General features: G+C 42.6%; 1 protein-coding gene across 6 annotated transcripts in view; it reads right to left on the reverse strand.

The window, feature by feature from the left end:
- Positions 1–25: 25 nt before the first annotated feature.
- The window catches only part of GNG12 (G protein subunit gamma 12), a 129376-nt gene continuing 104721 nt past the window's right edge, over positions 26–24680 (reverse strand). For all 6 annotated transcript variants that reach the window (XM_050765120.1, XM_050765312.1, XM_050765483.1 and 3 more), the window contains 2 exons: positions 6069–6187; positions 26–4051 (listed from right to left, as the gene is read on the reverse strand). In XM_050765120.1, the coding sequence (XP_050621077.1) occupies positions 3926–4051; positions 6069–6161 (219 nt within the window). In that variant the 5' untranslated portion in view covers positions 6162–6187 and the 3' untranslated portion in view covers positions 26–3925. The remainder of the gene's footprint in view (positions 4052–6068; positions 6188–24680) is intronic.

Consider the following 24680-nt stretch of genomic DNA (forward strand, 5'->3'; position numbering starts at 1 on the left):
CTACAACGAGGCACTGATGCAGTAAAGAAAGCAATGGCGCTTCTAATGAAACTTCTTTCAAATCTGTGAACATGCTAGCTGTGAAGTAAATCCTTTTATTCTTTCCATAGGACATATTTCCAAACAATGATCACAGTGTTATGGTTAATAAGATGCTGGACAGATGAGTAGCCGAAGAATATTATATAACAACAAAATCTCATCAATGATATATCAAATGCAAATTTACTGAGACATCAAGAGAATATGTGTTTGTAATTACATGGCTAAAAACAAGACATTATTACAGTAACCAAGTCCATAAAACTAGAAAAAAAGCACTGTATAACAAAAAGGCCTTTTAGAAGCTATTAAATGAATAAACATTATAGATAAACCAATTTTATATCTGAAGCAGCTTATAGCACCAACACGTTGGCAGGACCAGCAGAGGGGTGGGGTCTTTGGACCAAGGCATCTGGGAACTGGAAGGGCTCTCAGCCATCATCTCCTGCAGCCCCTTGTTTTACACATGGAGAAACAGAGGCTCAGAGAGATGAAGCACCTTGTCCAAGGTCACACAGCACAGGACAGACTGGGAAATGATCCAGGCCACTGACTTCAGGTAAGTGCTCTATTTTAACACACAGATACAAGATTCTATTTGATGTGATGTATTTTTTTTCCCCATTAACAGGTCTACCATAAAAGAAAGCAATACAACCCATAAGGTCCTCTGATATTGTATTTATTTCACTGAGAAACGACTGGCATGTACTATAATCATTTTGGGGGCCTGTATAGATCTTACATCAAAATTCAGAGGAATTAGTCAGATAACACTATTTTAGTTATAAAATGGTTAAGAAGGTGGCATTTGAAGAGAATATTTGGCACATCCTCCACTATGTAAGCTACCCTATGCCTCAAAATTACCAAATCATTGGTATAAAGTTTTGGTTTTTTTCCTGATAGTTTAAAGATTAGTAAAGTACAAAAACAGTCTAAATAGAGAAAAAGCAAATCAGGTCTTTCCTTTAAAAGGTAAGTATGGCACTTTTCATTTTAATAAGGTAAGTGATTTTTAAAACCTGACATTTTTTAGAAGGAAAAAAAAAACTAGCTATGACCCATCACTTGTGAACCATCTGATATATAAAATATTTCCCTTATTTAAAAAATGTTTCTGTAAAATATTTCGGAGTCATGAAATTTTGCCATGGTCCTGAGGCCTCAAGTGGACAGATTTATGATGAACTAATGAAGATGTAAGAACGAAAAAAAGAAAGAGATCACTGCTAACAGAAGCAGCATTAAGGACAAAGTATACTGAATATATTGAAATAGCTTCATGGAAATGAAGCCAAGAAGTTGCATGTATATACGTGAGAAAGTATATCATTACAGTGGTAGTTGGAAAAAATAACAAACCCTGGGCATTTGTCTATCATTAACATAAACCAACTGCTGCAGACAGTTAAACTGTGGCTTTGTAAGGAGAATAAAGCCCGATAAATAAAAGTGACTTCTGCATATCATATATACGTATACATATATTTTCTCACACAGACGTCTAGTTATACGTAAATCAACATTTAGCTACAATTTTTCCCCTCTTGGGTCCAGCATCAAAAGATTTGATATTCATGAACATGCCCTACACCTGGTTAGGAAGTTACATATTTATACTCATAGCCTTTATTGTATTTGACCAGGGCAAAGAAAATGAAATCTCCTGCGACCTCAAGTCCATTTCTTACCACTATAAGCATATTAACAGATATATATCAAAACATACTTGTTTACCGTTAGGTAAAAGAGCATGTTTCAGTACTAAATAATAAACTATGCCTGCTACCAATAACGTGCACATAATGGTATAATAAAAGTAATTTTTCATGAAAATATTTTGAAAGAACCTACATTATAAATATTTAAAGAAACGTTAAAAATCAGAGTGAAAATCAGATTAGTGTTCTGAAACTGAGTAGAAAAATAGACTTATAAAAAAAGAATGTTTCATTAAGTGAAGCATTAAATGTAAAGTTGTCTTTTTAGTGTAAATTTCCAATCTCACCCTTTGAGAGGTAAAATCTTTCTCTCTCCTAAACAGGTACTTACAATTGATTTGGGAACTGGGCATATTGCAGAACGAAAAAGCAGATGACACAAGGCTAAGGGCAGTGCCGTGATTTTCACATGGCCTCAGAAAAGTGAGGGCCATTCACAAGGCTGAGGAGATAGCAACTTGGAGAAATACTGAATAAATGTGGGCAATTTAAAAACAGTAATGCATTTTGTTCACCCTAAATGAGCTAATACTCAAAGCCCAGACATTAGATTTTAAAAGGGGTTTGCTTTCCAGGACAGATTGTACAAAATTTGGGAAAATCATTGTAGATAATTGCTTCTTGGGGTTGATTCCTTTTTGAGAGGAAGTTTTTAACCTTTCCTTAGTAGTTACTTTTAACGAACTAAAGATGAATTAAAATATCAAAGGCCGTGTGTATGATTTGACTGCGAAGTGACTCTCTCTTCTACTTTGATAAAGTCAAGATACCTTATTGGCCATAGGAGATTCCTCCTTTTGGGGCTACCCCCACACCCGGAAATTCCAAGGGTGTGAGGGCTGTATTTGGGCCCAGAGGAAAATCAAGGAACTCCATACACAGTTGCTGAAGCCCTTGGGCCCAAGGAGTGTACCACTGAATCCAAGGCTCTCTTGGGTAGCCTATAGGCCTCTTGGATGGTGTATGAACAAGGTAGGGATGAAACTGCAGATATCTGAAAAGAGCTTAAGCATCCTGACAACTTTGCATTTTTTAAAAAAAATTTTTTTTCTCACCGTGTTCCACACACCTGCGGCTGGGGAAGGTGGTATTAATTCTGCAAACAGATGCTCTGGTAAGATAGGAAAGATACAGGGAAGGCAGAAAGAGCAAGACAGAGGGCTCAATCACAACGCTGGGACAAGGAGAGCAGCTGGTTTTCACACATTCCTGCTCCTCTCTCAGCTGGGCTCATGTTCACTCCGTTTCATTCCAATGATCAGGGTGGAGATTTCAGAGGTGCCTATCCCTAATCCAGTAGAGAACATGAGCCCTGGGAGCACAGCTGCATGGGGTCCTCCCAAGGGTCTCCCCTTTTTCCAGACTCAGCATCATTGAAGCCCAAAAGGGTCCTTGTAAATTAATGTCTCATATTATTGAAGGACTGTCAGTTTAGCTTGGTGCAGTTTATTGTAGCCTAAGAGGTCCAGCAAGATTTCAAGAGAGGAGAGATGACTGCATTACTTGATTACAATGAATACAATCTTTAGGATACTCTTTACTTTTTGTACAATAACGATATGAAAGGAATTTTTTTATTCTGCCTATACACAGCTCAAAGTAAAGGTATAACTTCTGGAACTGAGAAACTGATGGTATGGAAAGAGGGATGTTTTCATAAGAAAATAGCTTTGATAAGTGTATACACAAAGGCATATATATACACAAAACATCCCTCTCCCTTATATACTATACAGGCTGGCACACGCCTTATAAAGAATATGATATAAAGGCTTTAGGATTTCAATTAATTTTGCCATTTTAATTTGACAGGTGCTTAGGCAATTTAGGTCCTGACATATCGGAATCCATCGTATATTTAAAGTATATAATTATGTTTTTAAAAAGGCCCAGATCAACTTTCCTTAAACAGTAACCCAACATAAAGCTATAGTTACCAAGTGGAAAATAAGATTGTTATTCTGTATTAAATCAGTAAAGGGTATTTTAAGAGAAAGGACAACTTGGAAAATAGAGACTTCAGAGTCCGTTATTCCAAGTTGAGAACATTTTAGTTACTAGCAGTGGTTACCAAATAAGCTGAAGGTAAATCTCTTCAAGGAGCTGCTCATAATTTGCTTTGTTGAGAAGAGGCGAGGAGCTGTTTCTCTATTCCACTATAAGATGATGCAAGTTTTTTTATCCTTGAAAGGGTTTTCTGAAGTTGGTATTCCTATCAGCAAAGGGTCACTCCTGGCATGTTCCTCACAGTAGGACATGAGGTCCGCTGATGCCTTCGAAACCTAGCATGGAAATAAATCAAACAAACAAGAAAGAAAATATTTTACTTGCAGACTTTCAGAGTGTATTTGAATGCTAGGCTATTGAATGGAAGACTGATTTGAACAAGATCATCAGAGTCTCAAAGCATCACTTTCAGATACTTGTCAGGTTAAAAAAAGGTAATGGTGCCTTTAAAATGGTGCAATTTGGCAGGTAAGGTCTTTCTTAACCAGGCAACTTAACAACGATCAGACAAAGTGGCACCATGTATCCCTTCAGGAGAGTGCTGAGGACACACCACCAGCTAATGAGCTAGCATTCCTGTCCAACATTTACCTGGAGTCCAGTCAGCAAACGATCACACCTAAAGTGAGGGTGATTCTGCAAAATAAGTGGCCTGGATTCTTCAAAAATGGACTGTGTGTTAGGTATTCTTGTTAGATAATCCTGAACTGCAAATAACTTTCGAGGGTTTAAAGAAGACATTATATATGTTTTGTGTGTATTCGTGTACAGACAGATGGAGGGAGAGAGAGAGTGCAAGCAAGTACATGTGGTCAAATGTTAACAACTGGTGAATCATGGTAAAGAGTTTATAAATGTTTGTTGTTACAACTCTTCTGCAGGTTTGAAATGTCTCAAAATAAAAAGTTAGGGGCCAGGTGAGAAAAAGCATATGTGAATCAAGGGAAGGTTGTATCTTAATTTCTACCTCCCCCCCCAGCAAAAAAAAATAAAAACAGATTGGAATGCAGAACAGACTTTAAGAACTGAACGATGGGCTTGGAGCCAAAACTCTGGAGCCAAGTCGTGGAGCTTTAAGATTTACTGTTAGAGACTGGGCTTGCGGAAGTAAAAAGAGAGACTAAACCAGCATGGGAAGAGGCAGCACCTTACTCTGGCATGAATTAAACAGGGAAAATATCATGCCCTGTTTCAGAAGTCTGGGAAGGAGATCCTACAGAATAGGATCTCTTTGCCCTACGCAAAGAGCAATGGGGCAGCTGAGCCCTGTCTAGTATAGCCCAGATAGCCTCATGCTGGAAAGACAGGTGACTATCTCCAGGCCCAGAGGAATGGATCAGGTGACTGCTTCAGTTTCTTTCTTTTTTTTTGAGACCAAGTTTCGTTCTTGTTGCCCAGGCTGGAGTGCAATGGCACGATCTTGGCTCACCACAACCTCCACCTCCCAGATTCAAGCAATTCTCCTGCCTCAGTCTTCTGAGTAGCTGGGATTATAGGCATGCGTGCTCCACCATGCCTGGCTAATTTTGTAGTTTTAGTAGAGACAGGGGTTTCTCCACGTTGGCCAGGCTGGTCTTGAATTTCCAACCTCAGGTGATCTGCCTACCTTGGCCTCCCAAAGTGTTGGCATTACAGACATGAGCTACCGCGCCCGGCCAACTGCTTCAGTTTCAAGGAAGAACTAGTCATAACATTCCAGGGCACTCACTGCCTAGTTCTCTCTTGGGATTCAGGGGAAAAGACTTCGAAGTCAGGTGATCTAAGAAATGCATTCCAGTTTCTCTATGTGATCTCAACTAAAGCTGGCATTATTACTCTGGGCACAGAAAGTGGTCACTGAGGGCCAAACACATTTAAAAGCTTCATTTCCCTAAAAAGGAAACCTAGACTGTTGACTTGTTATGCGAAGCTGCCTCAGCTGCACTGATAACTCTAGAACACTACAATTCCAGAGGAATGACTAGGGTGTTGATGAAGTCTACTTGGAACCCCTGTCCCACTTTAGAACACAGGGATCAACGGACTTGACCATGTTCATTCAGGGGAGACAGGTCCTCAGGAAATCCTGTCTCCGAGTTTTACAAACAGAGAGGCTAATGCAGACACTTTTGAAGTGAGGCTCATGCTAGATAGGAAAATGAAAGTTAAAATTTTGAGACTCTCAGCCTGTTCTGGAAAAATCCTGGAAGCAAGCGAATGAAATGGTATTATCTTCTCTGGCAAGTGGTCCAGCCTCCCAGGAGCAGGGGGAACTGAGTAGAAAGCACATGTTATCCAGTCGGGGCTTCTTACCTTTATTCTTTCAATGGAGGCTTCTAATCTTAACTGTTGCACAGTTCTCCTTGCCTGGGCTATATTGTTGGTACTTGCTGTTTTGCTGGACATCTTCAATTTTTGTTTTTACCTGAAATCTGAGGAGAATTTTTTTTTGAAGTAACAGGCATCTTTAAGTTATTTAAACATTCATAATAGTATGTTCCACTTCAAGGGAAATAGATGGATTTTCCCAGTCATTGCAGCTCCTTGGAGGCAGTTACTAAAATGCCCCTTAGAAATTTGAGCGGTGACCTAGGTATCTAAGTTTGTCATCCATTTGAGCACCTACATAAATCTTTAGTTTGCAGAAACCCAGCACTAGCAGTTTAATCAATGCACCCCAACATATAACATAAAGCTAGACTTTTCTAGGATTTCCTAAGAGGAAAGAAATACGCAAACACTTGTAGTAGTTAGGGCACCTGTGGCAAAAGTGAGCATTTGCTATGAGAGGCACATTACATATCAGTTTAATATTACTGCTACCAACTTTCACAGAAGGTTTGATTTCATTTTTTTTGGGCTCTTGCACCCAACTCTTAGGCTGATCAAAGTCCTGGCAACAGAAAAGGAGAAGAGAGCTCCTCTAGAGAACTTTGAAAAAAGGGCGCTTATTTTTAGGTACTGTCATGATGTGGAATCGTTTTCAAAGTGTTAGGCACATAAGGAAGTCTTTATTCATGAAAGAGTGAAACCTTTCAGTGGAGACTCTCTGTGATAGATACACAGTAAATGTCAAATGGGATACATGAGTAGCCTACAGTCTGAAGTAATTAATGAAACTTTATTATTCCCTCCTTTGACCTCTCCCTGGTCTCATCATGATGGTCTGGGCACTTGCTAATTCTGTTACTCCATCATATGTTCGTGGATTGATTCGCCTCTCTAGCCTGGGTTGTTGGCCTCTAGGCTGCCCTGCTGCCCTCTCTCCTTAGCCACCTGGTATAAAGCAATGGAAACATCCTGGCCCTTGCTTTACGAACTGCTTGTCCAATAGCACATTGCAAGAGGAAGGCAGGCTGGGGGAAAAGTGCTGCCTGGTGCCCTGACCTATATGGCTAAGTTCATTCTCATCAGGGTGGCAACTGGAGGAAAATGCAGGGCTGGCAGGCCTGGCAGCAGTGTGGCAGTTTTATGACTCATGGGAGCAGGTGGACAGTAGGTGTGCCTCCCCGGCGCTATGCGAGGGCTCAGCAAAGTCTTAGGGCTCCATGGCGCCAGCAGCAAACTCAGGCTGACTCAACCTTTTGGAAAGGCTGCGGCTGAATAATGTAATTCTGCCATATAGGCCGAGACCAGACAAAGCTGCAAAAAACACTAGCAACCCAGACTCCAGGGCATCCATCATGTGGGCACCACGGTGCTCCACACTGAATTCTACCAGACTTAGAATATTTCCAAAGGCCGAGTTCCAGGACTTGGGTAGGTCTTGTAGCCTCTGTGGTCAGAGGACCTTTTGGGTCAAATGTACAAATAAAATTGTGCTTTTAACTGCATGCAGAATTTTGAATCAGCCTAATAAGCAACCTTCACATCCCAAAGGATTTTTAGGGGGATTCACTTTACCGTTGCATATCAGTATTCTGCATAGGACCAAGACATTCCATCAACTGCAGCTGCTAGTATTTTTATCCTTGGGGGTCATATACAGCACAGTGAATTGCAATTCCCTGTTCACCTGTTTGTTCTGCACTTCCCCAACAACTGGTCAGTGAGCCTCAAGGGTTCTGATTGAGCAGGTCTGGGTGGGGCTATGGGCACCAGCCCTTTTTAGAGTCCCTGGGCAATTTGCACCACTAGTGTCAGAGCCGAATGCAAAGACTAGTGACAGCCATCACAGGATTTCCCTAGGAATAAGGAAGCTCTAGCAGTACAGAAAACTGGGAGGATGAAGCATGTGGCAGGGCAGGGTGGCCTTGCCTTGTGTTAAGGCTTGGACAAGCTCATTTCAACACACTCCCAGAGTAGCTACCTTTTCCTCAGATTCCTCAGTTATCCCTGCCCCACCCAAAAGAGAGGCCTAGGGTCTCTTAGATTCTGCTCACACCCAGTGGCCTGGCCCAACCCCTTTCTGTGCTCCCAGGCCAGCACTTACTAACAGAGCCTCTGAAATGCAACTGAGGAAGTGGGCAACCTCACCCTGAACAGTGTGCAGTGCTCTGACTCACAGCAAGTTGGACATATATATGTATTTTGTTCCCTGCAGCAAATTATACTGGGCTCTCCTTCCAGCTGGCGCTGGTTCTGAGGCCCCCAGACTCCAGAATACGAACATGACACCCTTTCTCAGTGACCTGTGGTTTCCATGTTGCACCCTAAGGACTTTCTAAATGTTCCCTTTGCATGAGGATAAGGTCAAACATTCTCTTCTTCCCAATCTCCAGGGCATAAAGTTTCCAAGGCCTGAGCAAGTTTTCCGGTAACTGCAGAACAGTTCACACATATCAGGACTGGACCAGTAATTGCTCCCACCCGGCATGGCCATTGGCAAGCAGTCCACAGTCAGACTCTATTAATATTTATAAAATGCTCGAGTAGGTCCCTCTAAAGTTGGCGAGACACTCAGCATTTAGTACATGAAGGTCTTTCTTACTTCCTGGCTATATTATAGTCAAGATTAAAAACAGCCAGCAATTCATGATTCACGCTTGCCAGCTCAGGCTTCTTGCAGCTTTCCTGCATTCTGATATCTGTGTTCAGACCTGCTTCTTCAGAGGGCTTTCTCCAACCTTGTCACTCAGAGGCTCCCTGCTCCCTTCCAATGGGGTATTCCTGCTGGTCCCAGGCAAAGTCCATACAACACATTTTTAATTGAGTGCTACTGCTACTAGGTACAGTATATTGAGAATAAATGGCTAGGACAGGCACAGAGCTCCTGCCCTCACAGAGGCAACATTAAACAAGCCATCAGAGACCTCCTTCTGCTTCAGGCATAGTGGCCCCTCCTCCTGCTTTGCTACCCCTCTCAGGCTCCTAACTCGAATACAATTTCTCTGCTGAAAGTCCCTTCCCATCTGCTGGTACAAACATGGATAGCCTCACCCATAATACAAATTAAAGTTTAGGAGACAGGTAATTTTTACACCTTCATAGATTTATTAAACACAAACAACTTTCTATGAATATTGTATAGCAATTGTTTTGGGAAGTCGATTAAATGGGGGTAACTGTGATTGTAGGGGAATGAAAAATGACTTCCCTCCACCTTTCTCAGTTCTATGGCTGGGCTACAAATTAACCTGACATATAAACAGATTGACAGGAGGAAAACTGTATTTAATTATGAATGTACACATGGGAGTGCCACAAATATGAGACTCAAAGTGGTCAGATGATGAAAGCTCACATAGGATCCTGAGATACAGAAAAGAATGGGGGTTCAGGGTTTCTGGGGGGTGGTGGCGACATGAATTACGGGAGGTAAGGGGAAGAAATAAATGGTGAATAAAGGTGGTTTTGTCAAGCACACAAAAATTCTCAGTTAACACAAGTTGTCTCACAGCAGCCCTCGGAAAAAGAGGTGACAGTCTGTCTGGGTGTGGTGTCACCTCCAGTCTCCCCTCTTGGGATCTGAGTTAATCTTTCCCAGTTGATAAGATTTCCGGGAGAAGATTCGTGACAACTGAGTTCCTTTTGGAGGATCTGTCTTTAGGCTGATAAGGAGAGCTCAGAGAATACCTCTGCCTACATCTGCTGTTCCCCAAGTGTCCTCAGTTCAAAGTAATCAGCACACCAAAGTGTTATATTTTGGGTGGCATTTCCTGAACTCCTTCATGGTCATTCTTAGAAAAAGCTGTACACTGGGCCAGTGGAAAGGAAGATAGTTTCTGATCATAACATTCTTCCTATGGAGAAAGCAGATCAAAATTAGACCGTTTCAAGTTAAGGAGCCTCTGGTTCGCTGAGCTGCCACATGGCTGCACAAAGAGGGCCACTGTGTGACCCCGGAGAGGCAGAGGTGTTTACAGGAGCTGGAGCTCTAGCTAAGGACTTCCTTCTGACTTGCAGCTGCTCTGCAGCTCCTCAACAGTTGGGTTGCGCAGAACAAGACAGAAAGGCTGGGGAAACAAGTATCTCCAAATACGTCTGTGCCTTTGGAGGGTTTTCTTTGGTCTTCCCTCAATGGTGAGGATGTCTGGCTGTTTGTTTGTTCTACTAAGTAGATAAAAAGGTTGCTTTATTCTTACACCGAGAATAGCTTCCAAGGCAAACAATACCTGATATTTGTATGGAACCTATGAGCACACACATTGCTTGCATATGCATTATTCCATGAAGCCTCACTATAATCCCGAAAGGTATCTTATTAGATGAGGAATCAAAGTTAGAAAATCTTGCTTCAAAAGTTAACCCAGGCTGCGTGTGATGGCTGACACCTGTAATCCCAGCACTTTGGGAGGCTGAGGTGGGAGAATGCTTGAGTCCAGGAGTTTGAGACGAGCCCGGGCAACATAGTAAAAACTTGTCTCTACAAATAATAACACAAATATTTGCCAGGAGTAGTGGCACTTATCTGTAGTCCCAGCTACTCAGGAGGCAGAAGTGGGAGAATCTCTTGAGCCCAGGAGGTTGAGGCTGCAGTGAGCTGTGATCATACCATTGCACCCCAGCCTGGGCAACAGAGTGAGACCCTCATTAAAAAAAAAAAGTGAACCTAGTTGCCTTTTCACTCCAGAAGCCACCCTTCCCACTGCACCAAGGAAAGGATTAATTCCAATTAGTTTGATTCATACACACTCAGGGCATCACTGAATGCTCCACCATGTGGTTTTTTGTTTTTTTTTTTTCCTCTTTTTTTTGAGATGAGTCAGGCACCTGCCACCACACCGGCTAATTTTTGTATTTTTAGTAGAGATGGGGTTTTACCATGTTGACCAGGCTGGTTTCGAACTGCTGACCTCTGGTGATCTGCCCGCCTTGGCCTCCCAAAGTGCTGGGATTACAGGCATGAATCACCACGCCCGGCCCACCATGTGGTTCTTAATCAGGGGTGACTGACACGTGGTGACCTAAAGTAGGGGGCTTGCTGATTACCTTATGTTTGTGTAACACCTCCCTTCTCTTGTATGCAAGCTAAACAAGAACATTCTCACTCCTAGACAAGGACTGCAGTTAGCATCTGCAGATCCTGAGCCACCAAGTATTCTATCCTACCCAGAAGGGCCAAGGCCTGTGCATGCCTGTGCAGACTGTCAGTCTGGTAACACACTGGCTATCGCTTCTGCAGCCTTGCTTTAATTTTTGCATATGGATAACAGATTTGAATAAACACATGTAGTATCTAGCTATTCAAATACTTCGCATTGGTTTTAATGCTGTGGTTCATCTGAATTCTCAGGTTCCTAGAAATTCCTAGGAACATGATGGTCCATTAGGGAAATATGGGTATTTTCATCTTTGTCAAGAGGGGCCTGAAGCAGGGAGAGCAGGGTGGGGATGGAAAGAGTGTCACAGAGCACACTCTGGGAGGAAGGCACCAGGAAGCCCCAGGGTCTGAATCACAAGTCATTATGGCCTGGCCAGTAATTGAATCACTGGAGTGAAGCCAACTTTCATGAGCAAACACACCCCTGTGGCTGTAATAAAAGAGCAGGCTAAAAGAAAAGAAAAAAAAAAAAAGTCACTGGCTTCCACTTACTCTCTGGTCTTGCCTTCAACTTTCAATGTCTTTCTCTAGTTCTTCATTTGCCTCTTCTTCTATAAAAGAGGGACTACAATGCAGACCTCATAGCGTTGTCAGGGAAGAAACAGAAGCACCTTCCCTTGCACATACAAATGTTTACTAAATGCCGGCCCCTAGGCTCGCTAACAAGATGAAAAACATGTGCTTGGTGGGAAATGAGAAAGATTCAGGAAGCAACAGAAGAATTCAAGGTAATGTGACCAGGTAGCAACAACTTTCTAATGTGGCCTTAGTAAGAAGGCCGAGTTAGGCTCTTAAGAATAGTTCCTCTATTTTCATGAGCACTTCTTATTTATATCAAAGCCTGCAGGCTAAATCCAGGCTGCAGATGTGTTTGGTTGGGCCCCACACAGTGTTAACTCAGTTGTGTGTGTGTGTGTGTTTTAACTTTAAATTGAATGTCAACATTTGAAAAATGGAGAGATTTCACTTTAAAAGGAAGATTTCTGGAAAAATCAGAAAATCCTATAAAACTGGGCTGGATCTGAGCAGCAGCTGCCCCTTCAAGCACTTGCTGGTGCACCTGCCAGGCCCTCTATTTGAACTGTGGCACTGCCTTTACACTATGCCTTGGATATTTTAGTTCCAGGGACACATTCAGGGATTTGCTGGGGGCATCTGGGCTCACTCCTGTCCTGCCACTTCCCAGATCTAAGGCCTTGGGAGAGGACTGATAACCTATTTAAGCCTCAGCTTTCTCATTGGAAAAATGGGATAACAATACTTTTCTATCTCAAAGAACTGTTAAAGAGCATCAGATAAAATAAGTATGTGAGTGTAATAAATACAAAGGATACTTGGTTTCTGAGTGTTTAGTACCTGCATCCTCTTATACACTGTGTGAAGTATACCCAGCACTTTGCATTCCTCAGTGGACTGCAGCCAGGCAGCAGTTCTACCCTCCTCCTAGCATGCCTCACTGGACTGCGGGGCTGGAAAGTGGAAAACTATAACTTCCAGTGTGATGGGCCAAATTGTGTCCCCCAAAAGTTATATGTTGAAATCCTAACCCCCAGTAATTCAGAACGTGACTGTACTCGGAGACAGGGCCTTTAAGGAGGTAATCAATTTAAAATGAGGTCACAGACACATGAAAAAATGCTCTTCATCACTGGCCATCAGAGAAATGCAAATCAAAACCACAATGAGATACCATCTCACACCAGTTAGAATGGCGATCATTAAAAAGTCAGGAAACAACAGATGCTGGAGAGGATGCGGAGAAATAGGAACACTTTTACACTGTTGGTGGGACTGTAAACTAGTTCAACCATTGTGGAAAACAGTGTGGCGATTCCTCCAGGACCTAGAACTAGAAATACCATTTGACCCAGCCATCCCATTACTGGGTATATAACCAAAGGAGTATAAATCATGCTGCTATAAAGACACATGCACATGTATGTTTATTGCAGCACTATTCACAATAGCAAAGACTTGAAACCAACCCAAATGTCCATCAATGACAGACTGGATTAAGAAAATGTGGCACATATACACCATGGAATACCATGCAGCCATAAAAAAGGATTAGTTCATGTCCTTTGTAGGGACAGGGATGCAGCTGGAAACCATCATTCTCAGCAAACCATGGCAAGAACAGAAAACCAAACACCACATGTTCTCACTCATAGGTGGGAACTGAACAATGAGAACACTTGGACACAGGAAGGGGAACATCACATATCGGGGCCTGTTGTGGGGTGGGGGGAGGAGGGAGAGATAGCATTAGGAGATATACCTAATGTAAATGACGAGTTAATGGGTGCAGCACACCAACATGGCACATGTATACATATGTAACAAACTTGCACGTTGTGCACATGTACCCTAGAACATAAACTATAATAATAATAAAAAAAATGAGGTCATAAGTGAACCTTAATCTAAAATGATTTGCATCCTTGTGAGAAGGAGAAATTTGGACATAGATGGGGACAGAGAGAAGGCCATGTGAACGCAGAGGGAGAGAACGACTTTTTTTTTTTTTTTTTTTTTTTTTTTTGTTGAGACGGAGTTTCGTTCTTGTTGCCCAGGCTGGAGTGCAGTGGCGCAATCTCAGCTCACAGCAACCTCTGCCTTCTGGTTTCAAGCGATTCTCCTGCCTTAGCCTCCTGAGTAGCTGGGATTACAGGTGCCTGCTACCAGGCCCAGCTCATTTTTGTATTTTTAGTAGAGACGGGGTTTCACCATGTTGGCCAGGTTGGTCTTGAACTCCTGACCTCATGATCCACCTGCTTCAGCCTCTCAAAGTGTTGGGAATACAGGCATGAGCCACCACGCCTGGCCTTGACCATCTATTAATAAAAGCCAAGAGTGAGGCCTTGGAAGAGGCCAACCCTGCCAATGTCTTGATCTCAGACTTCTAGCTTCCAGAAATGTGAGAAAATTCATTTCTGTTGTTTAAGCCCCTGGTCTGTGGCAGTTTGTTATGGCATTCCTAGCACACTATCACACCCAGGTTATCTTGATGTTAGGGCTCCAGATGACAGTCTCTGCCAATTCAATGCATTTAGGAGAGATCTGGCAGTAGAAGTGAGGAGGCCAGTTTCTTGATGCTTGGGTTATTTCTGCTGACAAGCAGGGTGGTGGGCAAGCTGCTTAGGGGAAGTGGAGGCATCATAGTGTCCAGTCACTAGCAACACAGGACTGAGAAGCTGCATGGCTGCAGCAGCCTATTGAGTCTCTACTCCCCACTGGGCACCTGTGGCCAGTTCTGCAGTGGTGTCTGGGAGTTGCTCCTGGGGACAGTATCACGGGCCTGCTCCTCCAGCCCTTCCAATGATTACGCAAACACCTAATTCTCTGTATTGAAGCTCATTCTGCTAACTCTGCCAAGGGCACCTTCTGTTTGCTGTAACTGAACCTTGGCTGATTCACAATTGTTAATCTGTTGCTTTGTAAACTGCAAATAACTTATAAATATCAGCTATTATTTGGATTATTACCACGCCATCATTGCTGGACATCCCAAACTCTAAAACTTGAAGGGAGGAAGGAGTTAAGACATACAATTCTTTCTCTTTCTCCCCAATCAAAGTTGCAGGTTATGAGGCCAGGGTGCTTGAACCTGTGGTCAGCTGCAAGTGCTGCCCTGGCCCGGCATAGTTATGAGAGCAAAGAGCAAAAGAGAACATGTTGCTGGCTTACAGGAGAGGCAAACGAGAGGGAGAGATGAGGAGGGGCTGCACAGAGAGGTGGGAAATGTGGTTTGGGGTGGGGAAGACAGAATGTCTAGAGCTTTACAAAGAGAAGTTTATATAGGCTCAGAATCTGCAGAATGAGAAAGAATGAGAACACCTCTCTCTGAAAACTTCAACAGAGCTCATTCTGTAAAAGCAGCACACTTTCAGATTTGGAAATCCTTTTGAGGTCCCTATCTGGTGCCTTTCATTAGTTGATTTTATCTGCCATCCAGGGTACATGCCCCTGAATAATAACAATAAAGATAATAAGTTATAATGATTAATTCTGACAATTACCACCATTTACTGAGTGCTGAGTCTGTGCCAGGTAAGTAAATTCCAAGCAGCATTGCATTTAAGTCTGTCAACAACTCTAAGAGATGAATCCTTCTATCATTTCTGTTTGACAGATGAAGCAGAGAGGTTAAAAAATTCTTGCCCAAGATCACACAGATTTACATGGCAGAGTTGGGACTCAGGGCTACCTGGCTCTCAAGATCATGGTCTTACTTACGACCCTTTGCTGCCTGCCTCTGGACAGCAAGAATACAAGGAAGGGGTTGGGAGAAAGGAGGCAAGTATCAGCCAGAAGCACTGAATAAAGAAGACATGGCCTCCATTCAGGGGTTGCTGTTCACTCAGACAGGTTGTCCCCGTAGCAATGTCAGTAAGAAGCGTGAAGCTAAGTGGCTTTGCCAGAAGACCTAAGCAAAGGAGAATCAATTGTTCTTATTTATAAGAACGACTGCCCCAGATTCTACATAGGGCTGTTGCTAAAGACACAAGATGATTCTCCCGTGCCCGAGAGAAGTTGGCAAGGATCCATGAGAATGAGCCAATTCTCAGCAATAAATCCAGAGAGTGAGCTGCAGAGCCTGGGCAGTGAGTTCCTCACTTCACTGTGTGTCTAGAACACCTGGGGCGCTTGTTTCAGAAAATCTGATTCAGTAGGGCTGGGGAAGGGCCCACAGATCCATATTCAAAGGCCCCCTAGATGATTCTGATATAGGTCCTCTGAAGAAATGGCTTATAGTATGATCAGAGTCTCCGTCTCTTGATCCTCCCCCCCATGTTTATTTCTTCCTGGGGATTAAAAAATGTCAATTTAAAAGGACACTACTCTGCCGGGCACGGTGGCTCATGCCTGCAGTCTCAGCACTTTGGGAGGCCGAGGCAGGCAGATCACTTGCGGTCAGGAGTTGAGACATGCCTGCCCAACATGGCCAAACCCTGTCTCTACTAAAAATAGAAAAATCAGCCAGGTGTGGTGGCGCACGCCTGTAGTCCCAGTTACTTGGGAGGCCAAGGCAGGAGAATCCCTTGAACCTGAGAGGCGGAGGTTGCAGTGACCCAAGATTGCAACACTGCACTCTGGCCTGGGCGACAGAGTGAGACTCTGTCTCCAAAAAAAAAAAAAAAAAAAAAAAAAAAAAAAAAAAGACACTACTTTTTTTCTGTGCTTAACTTTTCAAAGCTCTGAATAAGTAAAAATTATAACTTCTTTTAATTACCTTAACCTACAGGATTAAGTGTTCTTCAGATTGAAATTTTTCTTACCATTTAACATACTTCTTTGTTACAAAAGCCTGAATCTGTAACAGCCATTGCTTTCTGAAAAGCATCTCCTCCCTGGCATCAGTGATGCTAGACTCTCCTGTTCCTGCCCTGTCCAGGGATATTCCTTTGGTACAGCTCTCGCTCCTTCTCCTGAGTAGGTATTCTCAGGGGCTGGAATTCTAGCAGAGTGATCATGGGCTTTTAGAGCCAGACAAATTCAAATCCCGGCTCATCACTTACTACGCCAAGTTGTTTTACTTCTCTGGGCCTCATTCGCTCATTTGTAAAATGGGAAGGAATAACAATAGTACTTACCTCAAAGAGTTGTTACCAGATGAACTGAGAGAGCACATATGAGTTACTCAGCACGTGCCTGACACGCACTGGTCCTCAGGAAAGGCAGATGATGCTCTCTCCACCCTATGACTTCAGCTACGACCAACCCACTTCACATACAGCCCCGATCCTTCACCTGAATTCCAGTGGTAAATACAGCCTGTTTGATTTTATGCTTGAATGGTCCACAGTTGCTTCAAACACAACACAGGTAAAACTCGACGAAACACCACTGTCTACCCCCAACCTGACCACCACTGTCCTGGTCACAGAGGCCTCCTTTTGCTTCTGCCCTCCTTCTAACTCCTCAGACCATCTTTGTCCTATAAAAATGTGAGCCACCTATGTGATTTAAAATTCTTTAGCAGCCACATGAAAAAAAAAAGTGAAATTAATTTTAATATATTTAGCCCAATATGAAAATAAACTGACATGTAATCATTGTAAATATTATTGAAATTTTTTTTTGTACTATGCCTGTGAGACCTAATATTCTATACTTGCAGCACATCTCAATTTGGACATGATAGTGGCTGCCTTATTAGACAGTGTGAGCTGAAACTCTGGACTCTGAAAATCTTGAATTCTCCATTTTGACAACTCCCCCACCCATTTTAACTTTCCCATTCTCCTGTCTTCTATTTTACCTGAGTCTTGGCTCTCTGCAGCTCACATCAGGGCTACTGCCTGAGCCTTGTACCAGCACTCTCGCCCCTAATCCTTCTTCAATCTGATCCACCCTGACCACTATGCTCAGATATAGTACCCCTTCAGCTTGGTCCTCTCTGGCTTTCCCAGGACCCCCAGGAAAAGTCCAAAGGGCTTGGTTTCATACTCAAGATCCTCTCTAATGTGTTTGCCACCATAATAAAAATCCTAATCATAAAGCAGCTAATTTCTACACAGAGCTTACATACGCCCATCAATGTCAATACATTACCCTATTGAATCCTCAAATGGCCCTGTGAGGTAGGCTCTAGTTTCATGCCCATTTTACAAATGAAGAAACTGAGGCACAGTGAGGTTAAATATGTGTCTTGTGTCAAACAGCTAGCAAGCTGCTTGGTTGGGATTTGAGACCAGGCAGGCTGATTCCAAAGGCCCGGCGCAGAACCTCTATGGCTATACTGTCATAGTGTCAGGGGAGTGTCACCCCATTTCCTGGCTTCGTGGGCTGTGTTTAAAGTCTCACTTGTGAGCCTCCATTCAAATTCTCTGTCTTCTTCTCTTGACCTATTTAAATTCTCCTTTTGTAGGCCCTAGTTCACATCACCTCTTCCAAGGAAGGTCTGTCTCCCTTTTTGCTTTTGTTTATAGTAATTAATTCCCTTCATGAATTCCTGCTACATGCTTACATCTTATGGGTTCAAGGACTCCTGAGGGTGGGTCATGAATGCAAAAGGTAGGCAGGGGGAGTTGTGCACTAATGCCCTAGAACTGTATGCAAAATTTGTTGTGTGTGCTTATGTTTTGCTTTTTTTTGTTTTCTGGAGGATAAGATTTATAGCTACCGTCAAGCTTTCAAAAAGGTCTATAACACCATTTATTTCAATGGTTAATTGTATGTTATTTAGTGCCTACTGTGTATCAATATTGTCTTTCTACTGTTGGCTCGGTAATAATAGAGCAACTACACTTATTCATTACTATGTGCCAGCTACTGTGTCAAGTACTCTATGCAGATATTAGTTCATTTGATATTTTCTGCAACTATAGGAGGTTGGGGTTTATCATACCTATTGAGACTAAAAGCTCAGGACAGTTACATAATTTGTCCAAGATCATCCAGCTATTACATGGCAGAAAGAGGACTTCAACCCAGATATCTGACTTTAAAGCCACGCCCTAATCAGGCACCTGAGTTATCCCATGCCATCTTCTCTCTCATATTGACTAATGTGGAGAATGAGGCCTCAATTAAAACTGGATTAGATTAAGACATGCAATGTAGCAACCAACATATCAGCCAGCCTCAGTCTTGCACCCTGGGTGTTTGCGTGCCCAGTGTTTGTTTTCTTAGCAACAGGATACACCATGCTGCTCCTTCCTACAAGTATCCCGCGAAATACTGACTGTTCTGAGCCCACAGATGCTCACTTGTTTGGTGGCCTACACAACTCTGAGAAGCCTGGGTGGAGCTTCTGATGTTTCCATGCACTTGATTAGGGCCAGTTGCTGGTGCTCTGAACTTTCACCTCCAGCATGAGATAGCCACTTGAGTGGCACCAAGATTCCAAGGGACCATGCACCCTAATCCTGTGCCCCAAATAAGTTTTCAGTTGGTGAAGGCGGACCCGCGGGGAGTAGCCCTCAGATGCAGACCCATAAAGGAGTGGAACTTGGCCCCTTCTGTGCTCTGCTGGACCAGAATCCAGTAACACACAGACGTGTGTTTACAGTCAACACTAAGAACGATGTTTACAAACAAGTTTTACTCTCTACCTAGTATAGCAAGATGGGCTGACAAAAGATTTGCTGGTATCTGCATGGCTGGCTTAGGAGAGCCAAATATCTCATGTGCTTCTCCATAAATGAATAAACGAATGGACAAATTCAGCAATTACTTAATATTGAAAATAAAAGCTAACATTTAGAGTACTTTTTCTGTGCCAGGCACTGTGTTAAGGGCTTTAGGTAAAGTTATTTTATTTACTCTTCAAAACATCCCTGATAAAGGCATTACTATTATTCATTAACTAGTTTTCAAATTTTAAAAGAATATACGCATGAGCAAATAATTTAAACAGTCTAAAAGGTTATACGACAAAAACTAGGTCTCCTGGTACTCCTGGCTTTCCCAGGCAACAACTGTTACCAGCTTTTCATGTTTCTTCCTGACATCCCATGCATATATAGACATGATTATGCTTATATCTGTCTTTAAAAATAGAAATGGGAGCATATTATACACATTGCTCTGAGCCTTGTCTTTATTTTGATTAATAATATATTCTTGAGACCATGGTAAAATTAGTATTATTAACCCGTTTTCCAAGTGAAGCGCTCAGGGACACCTAGTTAATAAGCTCCAGGGCTGACATGAAGCCTGGTGCTCCTAGCCATCACTCCACACTGCAGGCCTCCTGCAACCTTCAGAACTCTTCTGAGCCTACAGAGAGGAAGTGGGAATGATCAGGGAAGCAGAAGAAAAAAATGCCTGCCCTAAAAGAACTCATTGCTTTTAGGGGCAAACAATACTATATGAAGTGAGAGAATATTTCCAAACAACTTAAGAACATATCCAGGACACAGGTTCACAGTACTCCAAGATGCTAAGCATGTGTGAAGGAAGGAGACCTAGAGTGAAGTAACTCCAGCAAGAAGTCCGCTACAGCTGTGGTTCTAAACACGTGGTGACACCAGCCAGCAGCATGAGCATCGCCTGGGAGCCCTTTAGAAATGTAAATCCACAACCTCATCCCAGATCTACTGAATCAGAACCTCTGGGAGTGGGCCTGGCAGTCTGTTTTAACAATCCTTATGAGTGATTTTGATGCTCCCTAAAGCTTAAGAACCACCCCACTAGAAGAGGTAATTTCTAGATTAGAGCTTTTCAACAGAAGGACGATCCAGCTATGAAGTAAATTAGCATCAGTCTATTTAAGCCAAGATTGATCCATATTCTTAGCATTACCCTAGGACTAAGCTGAGAATGGGGGATACACAGACAGACCCTACATCTTAAGGAGGTTATTCCTGGCAAGGGGCATAATATCAATCTGCCTAAGGAAGGAGGCAAAATATTCCAAATTCCCTGGTTGAGGGCTCCACCTCTTATCTGCAATGAAGTGGTCTGTGGCCCTTCTGATACCTAAATCCAGACAACTTGTAACTCCCTATATGACCAACTGGGAATCCTTCCCATCAGTATTCCTGCTCCCTGCTCCCCTGGCTGAGCAGGAGGTTGTCTGAAATGGAACCCTTTACCCTGGATATTGCCCACAATGTAGCTAATCTACCCCAGTTCTTGGTGGGCTGACAAAGCAGAAGAACAGAGAAAGAAGAAGAACAGAGATATTTATGATTCTAGGCTTAAAGCCCTAGCATCTGACCCACAATAAGAGGAGGGCATGCTTTCTAATATTGCTAAGCAAATAGGAGCTCACCCACTTCCTTAGAATGTATTTTAAAAAAGAAACCGAAAAACCCAAACACCTTATGGGAGGGTTGAAAATGAGGCAACAGGCACATGCTGCTGCATCCATTTTAGGAGAAGAGAAATTAAATTCCTAGGGAGCCACTCCTCTGTGCTGAGTTGTGTCAGCTTCTTGAAGGGGCAGGAGAAATGGATTCAGGAGAGAAAAAGGCTGAGAAAGGACAGAGAAGAGTGTGTGCAGTTCGCTGACATTTGCAGTCGCCAGCTGGGGCTGGGCTTCACCAACAAACAATGAATGTGGGCGACTGGCCTGGTGGTTAAAGGGCTTACGACTCCAGCATGATGGACTGAGTCCTGCACATAAATAAGGAATGTAAGTGGGTCAGTAAAACATACCAAAGGCAAGCAGTAGGTGCTTAGAGAAAGGATGGTCAGTGAGAACTTGAGCAGCCAGAAGACAGATGGAGGAGAGAGGTCTTAAATCCTTGAAGGGTAGGAACTTGACAGGTGGGGGCAGGGAGAATTTCAAAATCGTTACTGAGGGAAGTGGTAGAGAGCAGATTAAAGTTGACTTTCTCATGTGGAATGGGAGCCACCAAAGGTTTCTGAGCAGAAAAAGCAGGCATAAGGGAACACTGGGGAAAATGATTGAGCCACCTCCTATGCAGGGTGGAACAGAAATGGGAGACAGTGAAAGATAAAGTAGACTATTTCCACACAAGGTTCAGGAGCAGGCAACATAGTCAGGGCTTGGGGTCAGATGGAACTGGGTTCAATCCGGATTCTGCCACTTAATGTTGTATAACATTGAACAAATCACTCTCCCTGAACCCTCAGATTCTCTATCTGTAAAACAGGGTAACAAGAGTACCTATCTCACAGGACTGTAATGATTAAATAATATAGAAAATAATATAGAAAAGAGCCAGCACATAGAAACCATCCACTGTTCATCTATCAATCAAACATCATTATTATTAGGAGTTAATGCATGAGATTTCAAACAGATGGAAGCAATTACAATGCAAAAAAAATTTTAACAGCTGGATGTGAGAGCTGTGAAAATGTTAAGAATGAATAAGACTCCATTCTTGGGGCTGAACGGGAGTGACAGCCCAGAAATGGCTGTTGATTTCCGAGGGGTGCATGAAGAAAAGTGCAGAGGATGGCTTTGAGCCTTTCTCACTTGGATAGGGATAGTGGGGCAGATTCAAAGGAGTAGAGATGGGCTGGGGGAGGCCATCTGGACAGGGCCACATCCTCACAAAAAGGGAAAGAGAGGGAGTGTTAGGGAGGAAGCACAAGTTAATGCTGTATAAATATGTTTAGTTAAAAACATATTATACCCAGAAAACATATTAGAAGAACGTACTCCAAGATGTAGCTATTGCCAGGTTGTATGAATTTCAGGGGATTTTCTAGTGTTGTTTTCTATGTACTCTGGTAGTTGTGAGTTTTTCATTTTTTGGAATTAATAGTTAATAACTTATATAGCACTCACCCTTGCCAAGCATTGTTCTAAGGGCTTTACAGATATTAATTTTCAAAACAATGCTATGAGGTTATTCCTATTGTTCTTCCTAGTTTAGAATTAAGGGAACTGAGGGAGGCAGCCACTTAGAACACAGCCAAGGTCAGAAAGAAGGTTAATGGAGGAGTCAGCACTCTAATCCCGGCAGCCCGGCTCCTGATTCTATGCTCTTTAACCACATGTGATACTTTTATGATTAAGGAAAAAAAAAAAAAAAAAAGCACCTAGTAATTGTTATTCACAAAACCAGGGGGAGGAGTTATTAGTCACTTTACGGGGTAAGAGGAAGTAGAGGGCAAGAACAGCTCACAGATGACTGGGAGTTACTGGGGACTGCTGAGTAGTTTCCACAGCTTGAAGGGAATGGAGTTCAAATGATAAGGGGTTGAACACAGAACTATTAATTCAGGGACCAGGCAGTGACTATAGAGGAATATTTAGAAAAATTTGGCAGTGTAGTCAAGACAAGGAATTGTATAGACACTTTTAGGGGCAGGAGGGTTGTTTTAGAGATGGTTGGCACTGGAGCATTTCCAGAAACAGAGGAGGAGTGTTGAGAAACTAAGGAGAGTGAAGATGCGCAAAGAGGGTAACTGAGAGGGCAGAAGGGGATGAGCTCGGGACTGCATTCAGAAATTGGTCAAAAGAGGAGCTGATAAACCAAAACTGGTTATAGTGGATACAGTGGTAGAAAAGCAGGAAGGAGTGAACTGCTGATACAACACAGGTGAAATCTCTCAGATATTATATTGAACAAAAAGGCAGTTACAGAAGAGCATGCACTGTCAATTTCATTCATTCAAGACAAAGTCTCACTCTGTCGCCAGGCTGGAGTGCAGTGGCATGATCTTGGCTCACTGCAACCTCCGCCTCCCAGGTTCAAGTGATTCTCCTGCCTCAGCCTCTTGAGTAGCTGGGACTACGGGCATGTGCTACCAAGCCCGGCTAATTTTTGTATTTTTAGTAGAGATGGGGTTTCACCATGTTTACCAGGCTGGTCTCGAACCCTTGACCTCAAGTGATCCACCCACCTTGGCCCCCCAAAGTGCTGGGATTACAGGTGTCAGCCACCGTGCCCGGCCCAATTCCATTTATATAAAGTTCGGGAACAGGCAAAACGCATCTACAGTGATAGAAATTATAAGAGTACAGAGTGGGTGGGGATATGGATGAAGAAAGACTGGCTATGAGTTAGTTAACTGCTGCAGCCGGGTCACTTCAACAATTAAACTGCATGAGGTTCATTTGACTTTTATATATGTTTGAAAATTTAAAAAAATTAAAAGTCTATAGTTCTAAACATATCATAACATATTATACGATAATTAACATTATCAGTTGAGATTTGTCATGAAAGAATGGAAGACATGTTAATTATTATCCACAATTTCCTTCTTTAGATCATGATGTAACAAGTATGTCCAATGTCCACAGCACAAAGGAAGCAGTTGCCTTTTGAGGGAGCATGGACAGGATTAAAAAAGCCACAATCTGGGCCCTTTGCCCATTGCACACAATGCTCAGGCTCTGGGTCACAGACACCCAATTTTTACCTGCCAGGAAGCATCATTCCTTGGAGGTACCCATGAAAAAGGAAAGGCCCAACACTGTGGTGCAGATACTCATAACTTTGACATGCCAAAAAATGCAAAATAGGATACTTAATTTTTCTTTCTTCCCTCATTTCACCTTCTCCCATAAAACGATAGCAAGGAAACATGCCCTCACCACCTTTTAAACATGTCTGGACTTGAGGAAACATGTCTATCAAACACGTCTGTACTTTGAAAAAGGTCAAAGTCTGTGGAATTTCTGGGGTGACCAACAAGGTGAACATTTTGTGTTGACTCTCATGGTTAAAGTACTTGTTTTGAGACTCACAGTATCTAAATGTTTATATATTTTCAAAGGGGAAAGGACTGATGATACAAGATGTTCCCAAGTCAACTTCTGACAGTTCTAACTCATTCCCTAAATTGATTAGAATTCTCTGTCTCTAAAAACAAACTTGATTAACAGATTCTTTTTAAAAATGTTACTTGAGGGAAAACATGCGCCAGAAATCAAAGCAAGCCATTTAAAGTCCAAACCCAATCAGCAACAGCAATACAATTTAAATAACATGGCACTCATACGGTACGCTTATACTTTAGTTCACTGAGTTTTGTATTTCAGAATGTCTCTAGTTCATCTTAAGGAG

Source organism: Macaca thibetana, chromosome 1 (genome assembly GCF_024542745.1).
Source record: "Macaca thibetana thibetana isolate TM-01 chromosome 1, ASM2454274v1, whole genome shotgun sequence".
NCBI lineage: Eukaryota > Metazoa > Chordata > Mammalia > Primates > Cercopithecidae > Macaca > Macaca thibetana.